The following is a 24,454-nucleotide window of genomic DNA, read 5'->3' on the forward strand; positions in this document are numbered from 1 at the left end:
GCTCATTTGAACAATTATCTATAATTTGTCAGATTTACAGCTTGGTGGAGTGCACTTCCCCTAGCTTACCAGCAGATGGCGCCCCCAAGCCACCTATTACTCTCAAGCCAGTTCTCCCCAGCTTCATCTGTGTGGCATCTGGGGGTCCAAATCTTGTGGGGGTCCAATCAGTGCACCAAATTTCTGTGTGCAGTTGGTGCAACCAGACCTGAAGGGGGTGTGTGTGTGCCCTGTGCAGTCAGGGAGGAAAGGCGCCTTTAAAATTGAATTCTCCCAGATGTTCCTGGAGATGTAAAGCTTTTGCAGGAGTCCAGCCCTTCGGCTCAGACTCCCCACAGTCTCTCTGCCACGGGCCTACAAGTCCCTCGGACTGGTGTAGGGACTTCCGTGCGGGGCCTGCCTCCAAACCGTGCACTGCGCAGGAAGACTGCGCAACGTCACAGGCGAGCAGAATCTGCAAGCATAGCTCTGGGCCACAGTACCGCACAGGGTCGTTTCCCAACCCACTGAAAAGATGGCTGTATGGTTCCTGGTAACTTCCTTCTTCCACGGACCTCCACCTTCCCTGCTCCAAGAGAATTAGCTGCGGGTGTGCAAACAGCTATCATCCACACCAGATACTGAGGCATTGCCCCCGTGTGGAAAGCACTCCCCATAATGCTCAACTGCACAGCTCTCGCTGGTGGATCCGCAGCCACTTTTGACATTTTTAAACTAACCCGCCTCCAAATGCCAACCTCAGTTTTCTCCCCACTGTGGCGTGGCTGCCGTTTCCCCAGCAGCCTCACTCACTCGTTTCCAAATGCAGACTCTCGGTTTCACCAACTGCACAATCACTGTGGACATAGCAGACCTTGTCCAGCCAGTACGACCCTGGAACTGTATTCTTGAGTACTTTCTGTCTTTTGCCTAGTGTTTTTCACGAAGAAGTATTTTGCTCTGTCTCTCCTAATCTGCCATCTTGGATCCTTGGCACTGTTTCTTGAAATGAAATTGTTGTGGTCCTTGAAATGAAGGTATTGTGGTCCTTCTCAGTCCATTAGCCAAGTTATCATGGATGAGAAAGAAGAGTAAATACAAGCTGCAAAGGGAGCTCCATGGTGTCAGTGATTGACCAATGATTAGACACCTCTGCAATAATAGTTAGAGACTTCAATACACCACTCTCATCAATAGATGGGACATCTAGACAGAGGATCAATAAGGAAAATGAGATTTTGAATAATATGATAAATGAACTAGACTTAACACTAACAGAACATCGTACCTCAAAGTAGGCCAATGAAACAGTGTTCCTTGGGAGTTTAATTCCAATTAAGGAGCTGTGATGGTTAGGTTCATGTGTCAGCTTGGCCAGGTGATGTGAGGACATTTGTGGCTGGCTAATAAACAAACAGGCTGGTTTATTAAATCATCAGTCAGTTGGCTGCAGCTGTGACTGATGTTATCAGTGAAGGGCGTGTCTTCCACAATGAGAGAATGCAGTTGGCTGGATTTAATCCACTCAATCAGTTGAAGTCTTCTAAGCGAGACAGCAGATAGAGGACCTTCATTTCTTCTTCGGCTGACCAGGGAAGCGTTTCCTGAGGAGTTCGTTGAAGTTGCCAGTTTGTTTCCTGAGTTCACTGAACACTTTCATCGAAGTTGCCAGTTCTTTTCCTGAGGAGTTCATCAAAGTTGCCAGTTTGTTTCCTGAGCAGTTCATCGAACATCTTCATTGGAGTTGCCAGTTTGCTGCCTGCCCTACAGAATTTGGACTCGTGCATACCCACAGTTGTGTGAGACTTTTTTATAAATCTTATATTCGTAAATATCTCTCACTGATTCTGTTTCTCTAGAGAACCCTAACTAATACAGGAGCAAATACATTATGCCTAAATAATTGCAAGTACAAAGGGAAATCAGAATTTATATTATCCGTTAAAATGTTACGGTTACCATCAGTTGCAACAAATGTTCCACACCAATGCAAGGGGTTGGTTGTGGGGTGGTATATGAGAATCCTGTATTTTATGCATGATTGTTCTGTTAACCTACAACTTCTCTAATAAAAGAAAAAGAATTTATATTAATGTTATGGTTAAATAACTCAAGAAATAGAGTTTCCTGCTTGACTTCTGAAATTCCCTCTTGTTTTTGGTAACATTTTGAATCAAAATCAATTATTGCATTGTTCTAACAAGAGCTTTAAGAATGGGAAAAAAATTGACAAGTTTGTGTTGAGTTTGGTAAGACATTACCTCCATTGAATGGTAACATAAGGATTCTGTGTCTTTATAAGAACTATCCAAGAATTATACTATAACCTGATCCCTTGCAGACCTTTAATTCAGCGCAATGAAATAATATGTCAAATGAAAAATTATAGTAGAGTAAAAGTCTATAAAGTGATGAAAGAATTTCTAAAATTTTATCTGATCGTCTACTGGTAACACCACTTGTGGTATTGAATTCTTTGTTCTCTCTCATGCCCTTCTTAGTTGAAATACAAAACCATTACTTAAAAAAGTATGTTACCATGTCCATTATTGTAGTAATTTAAGCTTGCTTTCTGTGGCCCTCATGTGGTTGCAGTAAGTGAATTGTATAAATGGGAATCACATAAACAGTTTTCAGGTTTATTTTGAAAATCCATTGATGTCAGGGATAAGGAGTGCTTTCCCTTATTTGTAACTCTTGTATTCAGCATGTAGTCAAAATTTCAGTTGCAAAATATATCAAAACTTTTCTTGGAAATAATAAAATGCTAATATTTCCCGGGTAATATTGCTGGAGTTTGTGTTAAGGCTTTTTTAAAGGAAAACCTCTTTTACTCTGAATTCCTTGAAGAGATCATTACATATGATTTGTTTGAAAACCACCATATGGTATTTCTTTGCAGTTGGGAGTTTAATTTTGAGGTTTAATTTTAGATATGACAAAATTTCTCACAATTCCTATCCTTCACAAATCTGTTTGTCTATATAGGTTAAATAAGATGTTAATAATTCTTCTCTAGGGTAGCCTCATATAGTTTCTCATTTCTGTAATGATAAACTTGTACTTTCTGCTCAATTTGTTTATAATTTCAAGAAATCAAAATAAAAAGCATCTTCATGTAAATTTATAAGGTTTTTTTTACCCCTTCAAGTCTTCATGAAGATTTTTATAGATTTTTTTTTTTATGGTACAGGTGGTTTATTAGTGTTATATTTAAAACAAGCCACTGTCCTTCACTCCTTCTCCCCTGCCCCAAAACACATACTGCCTTAGATTATCAACCCTGTTTTTGACTCATATTTTTAAATTATTGAAGGTTGAAATAATAAGCATGTGCAATTATCCTTCATTCTTACCATCTTAATTCTTCTTACTCTTTTTTTTAATGCAATTTTATTGATATATATTCACACACAGTATAATCCATCCAAGGAATACAATCCATTGGCTCACGATACCACCACATAGCTGTGCATTCATCACCACAATCAATTTTAGAACATTTTCATTACTCCAAAAACAAAGAAAAAGAAAAAAATAATAAAAATTAAAAAGAACACTCAAATCTTCTTCCTCTTGAATCCGTAAAAATTAAAATAATCCGTATCTTATCACTAATATGACTAGTAGTATATTAATGCCAGTATTACTTGCTTTAGTAGTCTCAAGTACTTTTTTAAAAATCAGAATTAATCTGATTTTCTGAATATATTTGAAACACTGAAACATACTGGAAGTAACCCTTTGAAAATTCATAATTCAAACTACCATACCATTGTTACCTGCACAATTTTTTTTTCAAGTTTCATAAAAGTTATACTTGAAATAAAAAGTTTTACAAAATACCATTCTTCCACAAAACAAAGAAATTTTCCCACTGGGCACATGTAGGCTTTCTGCCTTAGAGATACAGCATGATATTCAAAGTGGGAAGGTTTTTAAATAGCCACCTAACTGCAAAACCTACAAGATAAGTAGGTTTTCTTTTTTCTCAAATGCTTTAAAATGCTAAAGCAAGTAATATAATTGTTGAATCTATTTGAAATTTTAAAAGTTTCTTTAAAATGATCCTTATGGTTAAATACAAAAAAAAAATTTAAAGCAGAGCTATACTTATTTTAAGTCATGGATAGTATCTTTTTAAGCATCAATTATAAAATACTGATAACTAAACATGGTAATAATTTACATGATGACAATTATTGGGAAAATCCAAAATTAAAACATGTTTCAATATTCATAAAATTTCATTTTGTCTTTTCATTTAGAAAGGGAGTAACACTGTGGAAACTTGGATAACTGGCCAGTCATATGAAAGGACTCATCTTTTTAAAATATAATCTATAAAATTGACATAATTCTTTCTGCAATAATTTAATTTAATGTAGTTTAATACTTTTATTTGGAAAAAATTCAAATGATAAAGATTTCAAATATTAAAAGATATAAAACTCAAGTTAATGTTGTCATAAACATTGGGTCAGAAAATTAAATTGTTGGAATACCCATCCATGTATACAAGTTACTTTTCTTTCCCGATCAATCTGAAGTTGAAAGCTAGAAAGCTATTTTCTACAACTTCCCACAACTAAGTTTGATTTAAGTTGTGATTTTTCATAGAAGGCCATGAAAATAGAATAATGATATAGTAGGAGGTGGTGAGAGATTGGTTTGGTCTTTATCGAATTTCAATAAAGATAGAAGTTGCTGAGATTTTCTGAAGTAATATTAGACTGACACTCTGACCTTTTAGATTTTCATTGAGTTCTGTGTCATCTTACTTCCTAAAAGATAATGTTTAAACATTAAGCATTAGTGTTTCCTTCATTTTAAAATGGCAGAGTTTTATAAACTAAACTAAAAGTTATTGATGTACTGAACTTTGTTTTTGGACCAAGGGAAGTAATCAGTACTATCCATATATCTTAAGGTTAAAAGCTTATTCTAAGACATTCTGCCCACTGAGGTTATCGGATTTCTAACTTGCAAATATGCTTTGTGTTTTGGAAGAATTGGAAGAAAAGCAGACTCGAGAATTCTAATTTAAATTAATATAATGCAGTCTTTGTGTGTAGTGTAAAGTTCTTTCTATTTTGTACAGAAACTAATCCTTTTGGTCGAATGAACCATTTATTGTTTTTGTTACTCTTAAGTCAAAGGATTTTCCTTTAAATGCTTGTCTCAATTTTAATATGGTCTTTTGTACTTTTTGTGCAAAGAAATGCATTAAAGGATTGAGATGTATAAAATGTTTTTCCCCAATGGATTGGAAATAAATCATATAATTTTTTAAATGAACCATATGGTATGCACAACATCACAACTGGTACAAAACTGCCTGTAGTGCAACACAAAAACACTGCGTAAGAACAGTATTCTTTGAAAATAATTCAAAATGCTGCCACTATATCATATGGCAGACTTAGACAAGGGTTTTGTTAGTATTCAGGGAGTTAACAAAATAAGCTGAATATTAAAGTATTCAGACATTAATTTTAATACCTCCAAAGGGTAAGAGAATTTGCTTTCATATTAACTCAGGATCTCTTATTTCAAACTACATATAACATATTTTGCTATATATATTCTAAACAAATGCAAAACTTGGTTTCTGGATGTAAACTCCCATGTCCTGGGTTTTCTGTTGCAATCTGGTAGTTCTGAACATTGAAGCCTTCTTTGTAGTTGCTGGTGATACATCTGACAAAAATTCTTTTCGTTATGGAATACTGGGCAGCACAGGAGGAACAGTGGCTAGATGAGGTGTTCAGGAGGGTGATGAAAATTCTTTTTCTATTACAGTTCCAGAAAAAAACTCAGGTGTTCCTGATAAGAGCAGAAGTTTCTTTTGGTGAATTCTCCTTGTTGTTCTTCTAAAATGTTCTCACTGGTATCACTGCAAGTGGCTTCTTCACAGCTAATACTCCTCAGAGCTCCCTGTCTCTCATCAAATTCAGCAGCACTGCTTTCACTGATATCACTACAGACACTGTTCTCTCTGCTTGGAGATTTCAGAATTGATTTACTGGGGACATAGTCTCCATTCACAAAATCAACAAAGACTATACATGTCAGCAGGAGTCCTAATGGTAGGCATCTCCTGGGCAGTATAACCACTGCCAGCACTGTTCTTTCACTTGCATTTGGCTTCTTCTTCTCATTAAATTTTAAAGCAGTATTTTTTCCAGGATTTATTCGGGCCCTCTTAGGTTCTATAGTATGAGAAAAATATATTGTTGGTACAGAATTATCTCCAACCCCTGTAGTATCATGGTTATTTTCATTATCACCATCCTCCTCCTTATCATCATCATCTCCTTCATTACTGGAATAGGGATTTGAACCATTCACTGAACAATTCAACTGACTATTCACAGTTCTGAATTTATAAAATCCTCATGACAACTGCTGGGAGTAAGAGATTCTGCTACTTGAGTCACATTCTCATTTAGGTTTTGATCTTCCTTTTCCTTTTCAGAAGTTGTATCTCCATTTGCAATCCCAGAATCAGGCAGACTATCAAGTTCACCCAGCTATTTTTCTTGTCACTCTAGTTCTTCAAGTCGAGCCCACAGTGCCTCGTCAGCAAGCAACTTGAAGGATTTTACTCATTTGAAGAAAAATCTGCTTCAGAAATATCTGAAGTTTTGGGTTTGGAGTGAGGTTTATGGGTAATTCGGTGTTTTACTTTAAATTCAAAGTCTCTTAATTTTTTCTCTTATATCAACATCACTCATTTTCTGCTAGTCTTGTGTGAATTCACCTCTGAGTTCAAAATGTCATCACTTTTTAAAAATCACCTTTGTTTTTATTGCATGTTCTTTCCTGTGCTCAACTAAGCCTTCAGCCTGCTTTTCTGAGCACTTTGCATGAAGGCAAAGGGGCCAAATGGTACCACGATAGTGTAAGACAACTTACCAGGCAATGTACTCTTCCTTTCTTGAACGGCATTATGGTCATTATATATCTTTTTCAAATGTTGGGTTTTCTCGCAGTTAGCAACCACCTTTTTCTGTCCCTCTTGGAAGTCATTCACCTCTGGAGTGCGCAACTGCGGAGGCGGAAGCGTGGGGCGCGGGATGGAGCGTGGCTTCCGCGGTGGGGTTGCAGCGGGAAGCCGGGATCTGCGGCGAACGCATCCTGAACAGTGTTTATGGAGGCCGCCTCAGCGGCGGCTGCCCAACACCCTTGTACTCGCCCACGGCACCCGGGACTGACTGGGGCCTCATCTCACACGCATGTGGCCTGCCTCCACCTACGAGCTCTTTACCTCCACTTTTAAGGCTTTTGCCTTGGTATCAAGTTCTTCCATAGTCTGAGCCACAAACTGGCAAAGTTTGTTTACCATCTGTGCTGCCATACCCATTGTCAAGATTTGCCAGTCTTATCCCTAGATTTGTGCTTTCAGTTGCATAGTTCCCACTTCTGAAATCCTTTTTGTACTTAAAACCAGTTATTTTAGCACTAAATTCTTTTGTTGTGTTTGGCTTTCTTCCTAATTTGTGTGCACATTTACTAAGGAAATATACCATGTGTCACCCCTTTATTGAATCATTTATGGCATGATAAGTAACTTAGTAATTGATGATTTGAAAATGAGAGGGAAAATGGGCATTTTGCTATCACAGACTCAGTGAAAAATGTGTTTTTTTGTCTAAGAATGTCCTGAACCCAGCAACATTGTAAAGTACCTTCTCATCCTTATGACTACATCTCTGTGTGACTTTTGTTCTTGCCCTCATATTTAATTAATCAATACAGTGATTCATGTGATCTACTCATCTCATTTACAAAGATTGCGGTTTTTATTTTTGCTTTACCAAATGGATACAGATGTGTCATTTAATATCATCCATTCCTTCTTTTGTCTATGTTGTCAAAAACATTTGGTAGCAAAAATTTCTTTCTACAGTGAACTACCAGACAATGAGTTGCCAATTAAAAATCAGAACAAATAAAAGGAACAGAATATAACCCAGGAAATTTCCTTTGAATTCTCTGAAGGAACATCTCCCTCTACTAATTGTCAATTTTAAAGACCCTTTAGAATATCTGACATATCCCCAATGTAATTTATGGTATCTTTTTAATTAAATGGGGCAATTACATTTAAATACCATGTCATAGGGATACTTAATGTTCTGCTGAAAAACACTGAGCCTGAAATTAGGCAATAATTTTAATGATAAACTAAAAGTAAAATAAGTATAATTTATAATCTTAGATCTGGTTGGCTCTTCAGCCATCAAATTTAATCCCTCCATTTTACAGCTAAATCAAAGAGTACTGTTTAGGACCACAGAGTTGGGAAGGGTTAAGGTATTCATTATAATTATAGTTAAGTTGGATAAAAACTGTCATTTTATGTAAGGAATGATTCTATATACCCTTTAATTCAGTCTGTGTTATTGGCTTCTTCATATGTCAGCAGATTACTTTAAAAGCTTTTCCTTTGAAATTTACCTTGTACACATTCAAATAGATACATGTATTCACTTCATGTAGCTCTTTAAAGTTATCTTTTTATGTTTTTGTACATGGTCTATAACCTTTCTGTATGTTTGATTAGGTATATTAAGAATCCATAAATCTTTTCTCTTTCCAAGATGCACTACTTTCCAAAACATATGGTATGCTTCTGTGGTTATAGTTGGCTTTTCAGTAATTTTATTTATTATTAAAAAAAATAAATTTATAGGCAAAAAAATTTGGAAATACTAAGACCTGAATTTCCAAAATTAGGATTTTTTTTTCCTATTATTGTAGAAATCCTCTTATCTAACATGATGTAGACTAATGGTTTCTTAGGTAACCAAAAAGTCAGTTAACTCAGGAAATCATTTTAAAAGAATGCCTACCTACCAGTTATTTTAGTGTACAATATATAAATGAACATCCGTTTTCCCCTTTTGATATTAGGCCAATGCTTTTTCTATTCCCTGGGTTTCTTTCTTGGAAGTTCATTAGTTAGAGTTTGACACCTTTCTGACATGAGCCACACCCATAATACAATGTCTGCAATGAATACACTTGCAGAACAGTCTTAAATCAGAATACATTCAGATTTTTTTTTTTACTTTTATTGTTTAATCTTTCACAACTGTCACACATATCTAATTTAAGAGTTTTTTTTTTTTTTAGAAATTTACCTTTAGTTGCCATCACTTTCGTTGAAACAGCTCTTTCACATTCATATTTTGTCAGTTTACGTAATATTATTTGTGCAATTACAGTAACAAGCATGGTTTATATCACTTACATGCCGAAGTTTGCTAAGCAAAGAACCCATATTCCCTCTTGGTAAGCATACAACAAATGCACAATTGGGCATATAAGGAAATAGCTGTCAGTTCTTTAGAGGGAGGAAGAAAGTCTGACAGGAGGAGGACAGTTGCAAGAGTTTCTACCATACATTGTATTTATTCTTTCTGAAACTTACGCAGATTTATCCGTACATAGATACAAGAAAATAGCAATATAAAAAGCAAGGGGGAAAAGGGATGATTTGAGAAATCTACCTTACAAATAAGACCAATTGAAAAGTTGTGTCTTTTGCCTTTCAGACAAGTGATTATTTTAAGATTGTGTTCATCAAAAAATAAGAGAAAGTTTAGACCCTTGTATTTGGTAATGGGAAAGAAATATGAGGTGTGGTCAATTTGGAAAGCTATTTGACAGTACCTGCTAAAGCTGAACGTATTTGCCACCTATGGTTCACCAATTGAATGTCTAAGTATGTACCCAACAGGTATACACATTTATGTGTTTGTATATTCACTGAAAGACATGTATAAGAAGACTTATAGTAGCATCATTTAATGTGACTAAAAATAGGCAATGTCTAACCTCAATGTCTGTCAACATAGAATGGATAAATACATTGTAGTGTGCTTAATCAGTACAATACTATATACAGAAAAGAGAATGAACAAAGTACAACATTCTTTATATGTACAACAATGTTGGTAAATCTCAAAATACCTAATGTTGAATGAAAGAAGTCAGACCAAAAGATACATACCATATAATTCCGTTTTTATGTTTTTAAAAAACAGGCAAAACTAAACTATGTGTGTTAGAAGTCAGGATAACAGGCACCTTTTGTGAGAGGATAAGGAAATATGTCTGGAAGGGAATACAAGACAACGTCGTCTAGAGTATTAGAAATATTCTCTTCTTGATTTAGGTTCTCTTCTCTTTGTGTGTGGTTTCTTTGACCTATACACTTATGATTTGTATACTTTTACTATGTATGGTGCACTTCCAAAAACAATTATTAAAAAAAGAAAAGAAGCATGACTTTATCTCATGGAACTAATATTAACTAGATGAACCATGTGGTAAAAGCACAGACAAATGAGTTAGACTACACAAAAGGATTTAAGAGCTTAATTATGGAATCTGTCAAAAAGGGAAACAAGACTTAACTTAAATCGTACCGTCTGTAGCTGATTTAGTTATAACTCATTCAGCTCAATTTGTTGTATTTTGCATGTTCCTTGGATTATGCAACCACCAAAAATTATTGAATAAGCATATAATTATAAACCATAGATCATCTTATCCTAGCTTTCTGAAAAGTAATCTTTATCACCTTCCTCATTTTTAAGTCAGTTTAGAAAATGTGTCAGGTTCTGTTCAGGATAAAATACTGAAATTTTAAAAATGAGATTAAAATTTTGTTCATTGCACAGGAATACATTTCATTAATTGACCTGTTTTATATAATATCTTTATCCATATTTTATGATTTCTATCTAGTTTCCTTCAATTTAAAAAAAAAATCATAAATTCTAGTTGTGTATTTGTTCAACTTATAGCCAACAAAGATCAAATACATATTACAATAAGATAAAAAAAACAACAACAGGGGTTTTAAACCATTCTTTATGGAACTCACTAAATTTGTAAGACAAATTCCTACTAGTTCAATAGTGGTAAAATACATGCTAGCCCAGCACTTTATTAACTGAGAAAGGCAATAGAGAAGAAAGAAATATTTAGTAGCCATTATTAATAATCTCTTTCATTATGGGGCATGAGACACAATTGCGTAAACTCTTAATAAATGTGATTCCCCTCTTTAAATTGTAATTGTCTTTCTTCTAAGTACAGACAAAGTGTTGATTTTGCAAGAGAAAAGAGTATGCTTCTAAATTATTCAATCAAGTAGATAATTGTGATAGTTTGAAGCTGTATGTACCCCAGAAAAGATCATGTTCTTAAAGCTAATCCATTCCTTTGGGTGTAGACCTATTGTGGGTGTGGACCCATTTTAAGTAGGATCTTTTGGTGAGTAGGATCTTAAGTTAAGATGTGATCCACCTCATTCAAGGTGGGTCTTAATCCTCTTACTGGAGTCCTTTATAAGAGGATAAAAGACAGAAAGAAGACACAGAAAAGAGTCCCAGGAAAGCTAAGAGATGGAATACAGAGAAGCTAAAAGAGAGAAAAGCCAGGGAAGCTGAGAGACAAGGACACACATAGAAGCTCAGAGAAGAAGCCACTGAAGGCAGAAGCTGGAAGCAAGGAAACCCAGGAGAGAAGAGAGACCAGCAGACATTATCATGTGCCTGGCCATGGTGACAAAGGAGCTGAGGATCTCCAGTAGCCAGTCTTTGGGGAGAAGATGCCTTGATTTGGACATTTCCACAGCCTCAGAACTGAAAACTTCTAAGCTAATAAATCCCCATTGTAAAAGCCAACCCATTTCTGTTATATTGCATTTCATCAGCTTTAGCAGACCAAAACAATAATCATTTTGAAAAACATTTGTGTTTATGTGTCACTACGATATTTCAATATTGGAGACCATATAATTTCTACAAGGAAACAAATATTTGAAATATTGTGGTTTGGCACAGAATAGAAGCATTATGCAATATATTTACTTTCTTTGAAATAAATTTTTGCTAGACTTTAGATATATTCCTTAAGTTTGTTGAAATTGTTTTATGGTCCCTAATGATACATGAACTATAAATCCTAGAAGAAAAAGTCCAAGATATTCTAATGAATATTCAATTCTTAAAGACCAGAATTTTGTGGGCACTTTGCCAGCAACCTACCAACTTACCATCTCTTGCCATGCTATCTGTGCCATACTTTTTGCCAGCAAGATGTTACAGTGGAAAACCTTGTGGCTCACATTCCCTTTATCCAGTATATGGACAGATGAGTAGAAAAAAGGAGGACAAAAAACAAATGAATAATAGGGGGTAAAGGAATATGAGATGTTTTGGGTGTTTTTTTTAGACATATAAGAGCTTTATTAGTGGGAGGAACAAGAGAAGGTGGTAGACCTTGATGAAAGTCTGGAAACTCTAGAAGGTGATAGAGAAGGAAGGAGGGATTGAGTGGGAACTGTCTAGGACTGCAGTGTGGTTCTAAGAAAGTTTTCAAGCTAAATCACCTATTGCAGGAGTTCTCCATCTTGAAAGAATGGGCCTGGCTAAGTACCCCTGTTGCAGTCAGCCATTGGCTAGGAGCAGTCTGTGGGAAGTTTGGCCTTGGCACCAGCACTGTGGTAGATCCAGAGGGGCATCGGTGGAGTTGTCAATCAACCATGCTGCCCGCAGAAGGAGATCTGAACAGTGCATTTTCATGGCTGCCATATGCACTTTCCTTATTCTTCAACATTTGATATTCCTAAAGCTTCTACCTCCCACCTTGGTCTGGTTTTTGGGTGTTCTTTTTTAATTTTATTTTTAGTCTTATTTTTAGTTTTATTTTTCAGAGTAATGAAAACATTCAAGAAACTCATTGTAATGAATGCACAACTGTATGATGATACTGTGAACAACTGATTGTACACTTTGGATGATTGTATGGTGTGAATATATCTCAATAAAATTGCATTAAAAAAAAATGTCACAGTGACTGAGTGTAAAGAATGAGCTGGAAAAGAGCAGTCTGTGTTGCAGGTGGCACTTTTCACCACAAAGTGCCATGACTTAGGTTTCTGAGTCTTGATCCCCATTCTGGGGATGGGAAAGAAATTGATATGGAAGAGTCAGTGAGTAACCTGATCCTTGTTAGCATGGATTTGTGAGGATTGAAAGGAGGGAAAGAGAGAGGAATCAGGCTCCTGTTCCTCCAGCCTGTCTTTAACCTGGCCACTATTTGGCATGCCTCTTTTGGGAGAGAAAATTGGAGAAGTGAGCCAGAACAGAAAGAGTATAAGACAGGAAGTATCCACTTTGGGTGGAAACTCAAGGGCAGAAGGAATAAGCAACTAAAGAAAATTACTATCTTTCTAAATTCATATCACATTATATCTGCTTCTTTATATGTTATATTTGAAGAGAGGAGCAATGTTGTTTTTTTAAGTACCACTGGCAGAAATTATCGTTAATTGAAATGATTATGGAAGTAGGAAAACAACCTATTTAGTGATCTAGAAACTTCAAGATTTAGCCCACAAAATAAAAAGTATATAAATAATTTAATTGGTTACTGTGTTACAATGTTACTCTTTTAATTAGAGAAAGAATGTGTGTGACTATATTTCTGTTACTGTGTACAGTTAACAAATTTATTGTATACTTCACATCTTCTAAAAGCAGCGTTAAATTTTCTTTCAAAGATATAAGTACAAATGTGTATCTTATAATCCTTATTAGTAATAGCTTTGGAATAAGTTCATAAAAATTTATTATTTTTAGTAGTAATAGATCGAAAATATTTAACATTCTACTACTTCTATTCTTTTAATAGGATTTGGGACTTGGGAGGATTTCAGACAGCTCATTTTGTTCTTCGTTCCCCTGGCATGAGTGTATGCTGGCATCCTGAGGAAGCTTACAAGGTTAAGACTTAAAACTTAGCTTTGATTATCAAGCTGGAAAAAACATGTAATTATATATTCATTCAAGAGAAAAACAGAGAATCCCATTGCCATTTGGATTCATCTAGAAACCTCTACCATAACAGTTCTCTATATAGGATAAGGGTTTAATATCCGGAATATATATAAAGAACTCCTACAACTCAGCAACAGGATGAACAACCCAGTTTTTTTAAAAAACAGGCAAAACTTGAATAGACATTTTCAAAGAAGATGTGCAAATAGCCAATAAACACATGAAAAGATGCTCAATGTCATTAACCATTAAGGAAATGCAAGTTAAAAAGCTACAGTGAGATACTACTTTCACTTCTTCCAGCCACAAGAATGGCTTATTATTAAAAAAAAAAACGGAAAATAACAAGTATTAGGATGTAAAGAAATTGGAACTCTAGTGGATTGTTGGTGTTGCAGCCACTGTGGATAGCAATATGGCAATTCCTCAAAAAGTTAAATACAGAATTAGCTTTTGACCCAGCAATCCCATTTCTAGGTATAAACCCAGAAACAGTCAAAACAGGATCGCAAACAGACACTTGTACCCAAGGTTTATAGCAGCATTATTCACAATAGCCAAAAGCTGGAAATGACCCAATTGTCCATCAACAAATAAATGGGTAAACAAAATGTGGAACATACATACAATGGAATATTTTTTGGCCATAAGAAAAAAAATGAGGTTTTAAGACATGCTGTAACATGGAAGTACCTTGAAAACATTATGCTTATTGAAACAAGCAAGACACATGGACTGAAACTGTATGACATCACTTACAGAAGATGAATAGAAATAGCAAATTCTCAGAGATAGAAAGCAGATTAGAGACTACCAGAGGAAGGGGGAAGGGGGCGTAATTGTTAGAAAAATGAAATTAAAGAGAATACAAAAAGTTCCTCTGTAATTGCCAAGTTTTTATTTGATAACCACAAATGGCATTTATTCAGAATATATTTTTTTCTTTCCTTTGGTAGAATCCAGTCTAATAATAGAAGAATTGGGCATTTGAACCCAAGCAGCATGGCTACATAGTTACTGCTTTTAACCATTACATTCCTCTGCTCACCTTTTAATTTTAAGCTTACCTTCTTCACACCTTTTCTATCTAAATATCTGGAACCCATCGTCTATACCTTTTAAACTTCATTTCCTCTTTTTCTCTTCTTTTGATATACTCTGTAATCTCATTCAGTCTCCACTACTATTCTCAGAAGCCATCAGTGATATTTTCAACAAATCCAGTGGGCTTTCTTTCATTATTAAATCTCAGGCAGTATTTTACACTCTCTCATCACCTCTGTTGTGAACCTCACTCACTTCATTTTAAAGCTGCATTCTCCTAATCCTCTTAAACATCTTTGCATGTATCTTTCCTTTTTCTTTCTCCTCTGCCAGCTATTCTTTTAGGACATATTTGCCAGTTGTTCCAAGAGTTAGTTCTCACCTACTGTGTACTTTTTATTGTAATGGGTTAAAAAAATGAATAATGTCCCTGTCCATAGGTTTTCACATTAGCTTATAAAGAAGAAAAACATGTAAATATCACAACACAGATTACAAGCACTAGAATTGAAAGTTCTCGTAAGGAGAGTGATGTCGTAAAGAAGGAGTAGTCAGGTCTGCTCACAACTTTCACAGAGGATGTAATCCTAACTGAGATGCCCCAGGACTATGTTAAGTGTGTTCTCATGAACCCTGGGATTCCACTGAAACTTGTTTGGGAGTGTTCATCAGCAGAATTATACTGCTGTATGTGCATGAATGAAATTTTCTGATTTCTTCATCTTAGGTATATAGGTATTTCTGAATCCAGGTCCTGAATTTTCTTTTATGTCTAGATTTCTCCCTGAAGCAGTGAGTCTGCTGGAGGCATAATTCAAGGATTGTACCAACAATAGACTACTTTTTTTTAATTAAATTCAGTTTTATTGAAGTTATATCACATACCATACAGTCATCCATGGTGTACACTCAGTTGTTCATCTTACCATCACACAGTTATGCATTCGTCCACCCCCAATCTATTTGAAATTTTCCTTATCGCCAGAAAGAATAATAAATGAAAGTAAAAAAGAACACCCAAATCATCCCACCCTATTTTTCATTTAGTTTTTGTCCCCATTTTTCTACTCAGCCTCCCATACACTGGATAAAGGGGAGTGCGATCCACAGGTTTTCACAATCACACTGTCACCCATTGTAAGCTGCATTGTTTACAATCACAATAGCCTACTTTTTAAACTGACCTAGATGGAAATGAGAACATGTAAGAAAACCTCTATACCAGAACTCTTATCTTAATGCTTAATTGTATTTTCAGATCCTTCTATATGCTTTAACTCAATTTCTGTTTTTCTTCTATATATCATTAACATTTGTACTCCACCCCCGTTCCACCCCACCTTTTTAATGTTTCCATGACTTCAGAACATTTGGAAGTCCCTGCTCTAAATCACATAAACTCAAATACTAGAATCATCTTGATTTCTTTCTTCCCTATACATAAACTGCTGCAGTTCTTATAATTTTTCCTTCACTGTCACTAGGGTACATTCCTCTTCTGGTCATTAGAATACATTCTTCCCCTTTCTGTTCCCATACCTAACTCTTGTTAAGCCTTGCTTGTTTTTAAAGTCTTTGGCTCTCCACTGTTTGATCCTTCTTTCCTACTTTCATTAGACTGATTTTCAAATTCCAGTTCCAACAGCTCACTTCTAACTCAGAAACCTAGAATTCAAAAAAGCACCCAGAGAAGTGGTTAAGAGTATTGACTCTTGGAGTAATAATCTGGCGTCAAATCTAAGTTCCACCATTACTAGCTGTGTGTGATTTCAGGCAAGTAGTTAAATTCTCTCACCCTCTGTCATCACATCCTGATCTTGTATAAGGGATACTTATGTGGATTAAATGAGTTAGCACTTGTAAAGTCCTTAAAAGAGTACCTGGCACATAATAAGCAATCAATTTTAGATGCTTGTCATTGTTTACTCTATTATTACTCATATAACAATCTAGTGGTTCTCAGAGTGTTTGTCATATCACAGCAGGGACCAGAGTTTTTGTTCTGTTTGGCTTGGCCTTGATGAAAATGAGGCAAACAAGTAGTCAGAGAGGAAAAAGATACGGGTCCATGGTTACCTATCTCAGAATTCTTATGAAAGTCCCTTGATATATAAAGTATATGAAACAGCCATAAAACTGGAAAGCACAAAACATATACCAGTATCTGACAAGTAGTAAAAGATACCCAAGTCAGGAGATATCCAGAAACTAAGCTCTCAAATCCATTAAACCACAACTAGAGCTAAGATTTTTGCAGGAGTAATAACAAACAAGGGTCTAGGATGTTGCAGGATCAGAGAAACTGGGCTGAAGACATTTTCTCTGACAGCAAGAGGAAAGAGGTGAGAAAGCAGTAGATGAAGTGAGATTTAACAACTGTCTTCATCACCTCTCTGTGCTTTCTCTGTGCCAGGAACTGTACTAAGTAGTGTTTTACATGTATCTCTCATTTAACTCCTACAATACAACTTTGAGGTAGTAGCATAATTCTGTCCTTTTATAGATGAAAAAACTGAAGCAGCCAAAAGATTAAGTAATTTGCCCAAAGTCTGTAGTCACAGATTTGAACTCAACTGGCTCAAGTACTGTACTGTCCTGTGCCACTTAAGATATTTCCCCCTTGGAAATTCACAGTGCATATTGCTGTTATATGGCTCTAAGAAGTCTTAAAAGAAACATACTCCAGTTACAAATTTTTAGATCAAGGACTTCCCAAACTTAATTCTTTTACCCTGATTTTACACTCGTCACCAAAAAAAAAAAAAAAAAATCTTGTCACAATGGACAGTTTTAGAAAACAGTAAATCAAGCCCCCAATTTTTTTTTTTTTTTTTTTTGCTAGAACGGGGTTCTCAATCCGACTTCAACCCATAATAATAGCTAATGTTGTGAGTGCCTGCTCTGTGACAAAATGCTCTAAGTTCTCTACATGTATTAGCTGATATTACACTCATAACAGTTCTATGAAGTAGTTACTGTTAATAGTCCTGTTTTCCAATGAGAACATGAAGCACAAAGAAGTAATTTGCCAAGATCACACATAGCTCCTGAAACCCGAACCTACCATCCTCTACAGCCCCTCCTAGCTTGTGCCCTGAGCCCAGATAGACTTGTCCCTTCCATAGTCTGTAAATTATACTAAAAATCCACAAGATTTTGAGAGTCAAGCTCAAATTTTCAAATATTTTTACTGACCCCTGGTAAATCATCTCAAGTCTCCTTCCATTTCCAATATGTCCCTATCCCATACTCTATATAGCATACTAGACTACTCACCAGTCTTCAGCAGTCTATCCTAGTGGTAGGGAACACATATTCTCTGTAGTTAGACAGACCTGAGTTTAAATCCAGGCTCTGCTGCCAACTAGGTGTGAAACCTTGAGCTTCAGTCTTCTCATCTAAAAAATGAAATTAATCATGGGAATCTCATACAATGGTCGTGAGGATTAAATAAGGCAGGGCATGTAAAGCTCTCATCTCATGGTTGTACTTGTTTTTGATGTATATTTGTCATTGCTCCCTTTGTGGTTATTGTTAGCCATGTAAGTATTGTTTAAACATTTTGCCTATTCTTAAAGAATCGTTTTAATTTTAACTCTTCTATTAAGAATTCCGTAATTCAAAAGACTATCCATATTCTGAAATAATTCCTCCTTTTATATCCCAGGGCATTTTGCCTTAAATTGTGGTCTGTTTTTTTCTTGAGTATCTTTGCTAGATGGAAGGTTTCTTGAGTTCAAGGATCATTTCTTTTATCTTTGACTTCTGTTGATGTTAGCATAGATGATCTGTCCTGTTAGAAGTAACAATTTTGATGGTGTTTTGTGGGCTTAGGGAAATACTTTGTGTACTTTACAGCCGTTAAATAACTTTTTTAATCAGCTATAATTATCCTCCATTTTCAGATACAAAAAAAGTCCAAATCACTTGGACTTTTTTCAGGTAAGAAAAAAGTCCATATCACTTTGGGTGAAGTAGTAGAAACCAGGATTTTTGTCACTACGTCTCACATTCTTTCCAGTCTTCCACTGCTACATCAGCCCTGCAGCGATGTTTTCACTTTAATATAACAAGAATTAAAAGAACATTCTTAAAAATGTGGAGACTTTTTTAAAGTATTTTGTTCAGGCAGCAACTACTTATAGTCATGGACTTCTATAGACTCAGCAATCTCTACATCTTATCTCCTACAAATGAGTATCCTAATGCCATATTTCCTGAGTCTAAGAAACAAATATTTTTCATATTTTAATAGTTTGTAAAATTTGGATTTATCTTATAAATTTGTGAATTTACTAAAGTATGTCTCAGATAGATACTGATTTATTTGAACTTATTAAATCAGTGATATATTAGAATCAAGAAAATATTAAAGTAATAGTAGCTACTATTCATAAGGTGAGTAGCTACTGTGAGCCAAGCATTTTATATATATATATATGAAATTTAATCATCACAACAACTCTGTAAGGTAGCTATTCTTTTCCTCATATCTACATTTTAAAAATGGGGAAGCTGTCAATCAAGGTCCTGTAACTTGGTAAAGTTATTCAGCTTTTAAGTGGCGGAGGCAGCCTCACTCTGCAGACCTGTCTGTGCTCTTTCATTATGCCATGCTGCCTTCCATTCTGGAAACAAACTTATATTGTGTAAGGATGTATAACACATATATATGTCTCTGTTGAGAGATACATATTTAGCTATCCTTTTTAGACAGTTAAAGGTAACTTTTCACAGTATTAGTCTTGAGACTGATCTCTTCTTCCTTGTGACTATACAGCATCACTTAAAATTATACCTTTCTTGGGTCTTTCTTTTACCAATTTTCTCTAAGGTTTTTCATATTTGATAGAGACTTTTATGTTGGCCTCTCTTATTTCCTTTACATTTGATCTCTCATTTGTAATGTTTGCAAATGTTTATGTTTTACTGTGTAACACTGAATCTGCCTACTTCTCAGATTTAGCTACTGAGATACGTGGTTTAATGTTCTTTTACTTCTCTGTCTTACAGCTGATGGTTGCAGAGAAGAATGGAACAATCCGGTTCTATGATCTTGTTTCTCAACAGGCCATTTTGTCTCTAGAATCAGAACAGATGCCATTAATGTCAGCACACTGGTGCTTAAAAAACACCTTCAAAGTTGGAGCTGTGGCAGGGAATGACTGGTTAATTTGGGATATCACTCGGTCCAGGTACTTTGTTAGTATATTTATTTTATTGTTTACAAGATATTAGTCACTACTGCTGAATGATCCATTGGGCCATCCTTGTATACTTGAGCCTCACTGTAAAGCAAAAACAAGTCTCTCCCTGTAGAAGGGCCAGAGCAATGGGCTTTTACATAACAGAGATGGGTATCCCTATTTTGCAGATTTATTTTGGGAGTAACCTAGGAAGGACGATGTGACAGAGGAAATCTTTGATATGAGCAATGTTTACTTACATTAGCAAAAAAAAGAAAAACATTCACCTTTTTGAGTGATGGTGTGCTATATTGGTTCTAAGCCATGTTTATGGCTTTATCATATTTTATGTATTGTGACCTAGTGCTTATTCAGAATTTTGTCACAGTTAAGCTACATTGGGCATTATGTCTTAAAGACAAAATACCTTTGATACCTTAATTTAATTTCACATACTTGAGTCTAAGGTATACTTCCTAAAGTGTAAAATTTATCTTTTAGTTATCCTCAAGAAAAGAGACCTGTCCACATGGATCGAGCCTTCTTATTCAGGTACTATACCATTTTTTTGGAATTGTAATTTGATATTTTGAGTTTCATTCCTTTATTAATACTGTGCCACCACCTGGAATACTTTCCCAATCCTCCCCTTTGCACTGGATTTTTTTCCCTGATTGTTTCATAAATGGTCATTTTGCTTTCCTGACTTTTGCTTTTGTCTTTTGATATGGGGGAGAAGATGATTTATTTTCCAGTATTCCCTTTGGAAAATTTTGTAAATTACAAAAAGGATGCTGCCTCTCTACCCATACTACCCCCCAAATTTGGAGCAAGCACATCCTTTCTAATAAAGATGTAAATGCCAGTATACCTATGCATAAGTATGTAAACTTCATTGTGTTTTAAATGAGAACATGCTATATATTATATGTCAGAGATTGTGAGGCACAACCTAATTCAGGGATGTAAGTAAATGTTCATTTCTAAATCAGTGAACTATGGTAATTAGTAAGAAGTCTGGAGGAGGCAGTCTCAAGGTTAGTTTATCAGCTCATCAATGTCATCAATAGCCCAGAGCCCTTTTCATCCTTTCCCTCTGCCATCCTCAGTGGCCAAGTTTTAGACTTGTTGCTTCACAGACACAAGATGGTTACCAGAGTTCTAGTCATCATAGTCTTATACCACATTGTCCAAAGTAAAAAGAGAGGAAGGAACAATCCCTTTTTATTGGATATTGCTATGATTGGCTTAAAACAATGTGTGTCATCCCCTGGAGTTGGACACACTGCTACTGGAAAAAATGTTCAAGTTCAGTTAGCACAGAAGAAGGGCAGAAGGGCTGTTGGACAGGCAATAGTATCTGCCATACATTGAAATATCAACCAGAGCTTTAGCCATGTTTTGTCAAGGAATCGTTTATTTTTCTTGTATCTCCCCCACTATGCTTAGTACAATGCTGGGCATGTTGTTCGGGGCTCTGTAAGCTCTTGTTGATTAATTGTTTGATTGTACTGCACTGTCCAGCATGCTCTGAAGCTTAAATATTTGAATATTCCAGGTGTTTCTGTCATCCTAAGGAATTTAAACACATAAGTGTTTCACTGATTTTATGAGAAATGTCACTAAGAGCTTTAATTGTGGTTTTAATGTATTGTACTGTGAAATGTTTTGTATTTGTCTGATGACTTATGTCTCACACCATACCAAAAGTACTTTGGTTATAGGGAAGGGACTGTATTAACCTTGTGTAACTTTGGAATTAACAAGTGACACATAATAAAGACTTAATTAATATTACAGAATGGGGAAATATTGATAGCTAAGTTCCCTGAAATTAATTTATTGTTACCAATCTAATTGTAAAGCTATGTTAACAAATTTAGTGTTATAAAATTATTTTATTTGTGCAAAAAGAAAGAACCTGTTTCACAAAAGCTTGTAGTTATCTCAAGGACACTGAACTTATTTTTATTCTCTCTTTTTTTCTTAGGTGGTCCACAATTAATGAAAACTTGTTTGCAACCACTGGCTATCCTGGTAAAATGGCAAGCCAGTTTCAAATTCATCATTTAGGACACCCTCAGGTAATGTCAAAATATTTTGTGGTATATGTGTTTTTTAGTTTGTCTCCTCCTTTTCCACCCCATCACTCCCAAATTTCTAATCTGTAGGCTAAAGATATTTATGAATGTCTGTTATCTGCTTAAATTGGAAAAATAAGTCATTTTTTGGATGTTTAAATTTACCAATGGCAACAGATTTTTTTGCCAATATTCATGTAAGACACATTTTATTTCTTCTGTTGCTTTTATATGTTTCCTCTTTATTTAACTATTTTACTTTAATTTTGCTTGCTTGCTTGCTGTAGACTGTAAAAATGTTTGAGTCTGGGCTGCACCAGTTTTTTAGAGATTGAATAGTTCCTTCACTCCAGCCAGCTGCAAATAATGTCCATTTTACCTATGAGGTAGCATATTTTTAAGTTATTATTTCCACTATAAACAAAGATATCTTATCAATGCATTTCTTATTTTTGAAAGTAGCTTTTATTAACTTTGGGGATTTATTGAGCTTCTTTAATTCTTCACATATTTTATAGCCCATCCTTGTTGGCTCTGTAGCCATTGGATCCGGCCTTTCCTGGCATAGGACTCTCCCACTGTGTGCGATTGGAGGAGACCACAAGCTGCTGTTTTGGGTGACTGAAATGTAAAGTAAATTTTCTCTGTATTTTTAAGACAAATTTTGGAGAATTCCTTATTTTTATATTAAGTATACTATGAGCACTAGAAATGTCTCACTTGTTGCTTTTGTTAAATAAAGTGTTGATGGTTTGAAAATTTTTCCTACTCTTTTCTGTAAATATATGTATTTTATCATCTCTTAAGTCTGTGTAGTTGACCCAGCAGGTCAGCTCCAGAGAAGAGATGTCTAAGGAAAAGTAATGCTTTTGATTTATCATAGAATTGTTCAACGAGTATTTTCCATACTTTGAATATATGCTCTTTTCCTAATTTTCAGTGACACAACATTTAAAGCATAAAAAAGTTTCTCAGTGTTATTCTGGCAATACTTGAATGTGTATGTTTGTATGCATGTATAGATGTTCTTTAGCAATCTGTATTTATAGGGGTGTTGTAACTTGTACTGTAATTATAAAGGATTATTCAATTTAATATTTTAATAAAACGTGGTTTGCAATTTCTTAAAAATGTAACTGATTGTTAATTAACCCTGTTTACCATCTGCGTATTATGGTTCTGCTTGTCAGGTTATAGCATTAAATAACTTTCTGCAGATGGTGTATCCTTGCCAGTCATTGCTCTCTCCAAAGCTCCATTTTCTCTTGTAAAATGGAGATAGGAATCACTGTCTAATGGAGTTGCTATGAGGATTAAATAGAGGTGAATGAAAACATCCAGCATGGGTCTGCCACACAGTTCAGGAATGCATAGATATATTGATTTATTTCAGAAATGTATAGTTCTTAGTTTTGAGGATTTGGAGATTTATTTTTAATAAAACGTCAATAAATATTTTTTGCTCAAGCCTTCGCTTCATAGGATGCCTTATAATAAGTATCTAATTGAATCAAGAAACTAATTTTTAAAAGAGAAATTTTGCAGGTAATAAAAATAAGAATTCAATGAAATTTGGAAATCATGTAGATGTTTAGTATAAATGATTACATGTTTTAAAGTCAGATGAAAAAATTACATGGCAATTTCCAAGGCAATTTACTTACTATAAGAAAATATTATTACCAATTTAATATATGTAGTATCTTTTACCATTCGTAAGCAGATTTTGAACTTACAGAGAAAAGCAAAGGGCAGGGTTTTTGTTTGTTTTTTAATTAAAGCAGTTTTAAGTTTACAGAAAATCATGCAGAAAGTACAGAGTTCCCATATTCCCCACCACACACACTTATAGTTTTCCCTATTAACATTTTGCATTAGTGTAGTACTTTTATTACAATTAAGAAAACAATGTTATAATTATGCTATTAACTTTAGCACACTGTTTACATTAGGGTTCACTCTTTGCATTGTATAGTTCTGGGGGGTGTGTGTGTGTGGTAGTTATATACAACCTAAAATTTCCCTTTTCAGATATTCAATTCAGCGATGTTAATTACATTCACAAAGTGATACCTCCCTCACCAACATCTATTGCCAAAACTTTTCCATCACTCCAAACAGAAACTCTGTACCAATTAAACATTGATTTCCAACTTCATTCCATTATGATCTGAAAAAGTATTTAGTATAATTTCAAACTTTTTATATTTATTGAGATTTGTTTTGTGACCCAACATGTGTTCTATCCTGGAGAATGATCCATGAGCATTGAGAAAAATGTATATCCTGCTAATTTTGGAGT

The 24,454-nt window shown here is 35.1% G+C and overlaps 1 protein-coding gene and 1 pseudogene across 1 annotated transcript in view; one reads left to right on the forward strand and one right to left on the reverse strand.

Moving 5' to 3' along the window:
- The window catches only part of NUP37 (nucleoporin 37), a 71,482-nt gene extending 48,571 nt beyond the window's left edge, over window positions 1–22,911 (forward strand). The window contains exons 6-10 of the mRNA XM_037847899.1: window positions 13,696–13,786; window positions 19,899–20,080; window positions 20,573–20,623; window positions 22,062–22,155; window positions 22,671–22,911. Coding sequence (XP_037703827.1) covers window positions 13,696–13,786; window positions 19,899–20,080; window positions 20,573–20,623; window positions 22,062–22,155; window positions 22,671–22,784 — 532 coding nt within the window. The 3' untranslated portion in view covers window positions 22,785–22,911. The remainder of the gene's footprint in view (window positions 1–13,695; window positions 13,787–19,898; window positions 20,081–20,572; window positions 20,624–22,061; window positions 22,156–22,670) is intronic.
- LOC119541542 lies at window positions 5,567–7,118 on the reverse strand (annotated as a pseudogene).
- Window positions 22,912–24,454: the final 1,543 nt, after the last annotated feature.

This window comes from Choloepus didactylus, chromosome 8, assembly GCF_015220235.1.
Source record: "Choloepus didactylus isolate mChoDid1 chromosome 8, mChoDid1.pri, whole genome shotgun sequence".
NCBI lineage: Eukaryota > Metazoa > Chordata > Mammalia > Pilosa > Megalonychidae > Choloepus > Choloepus didactylus.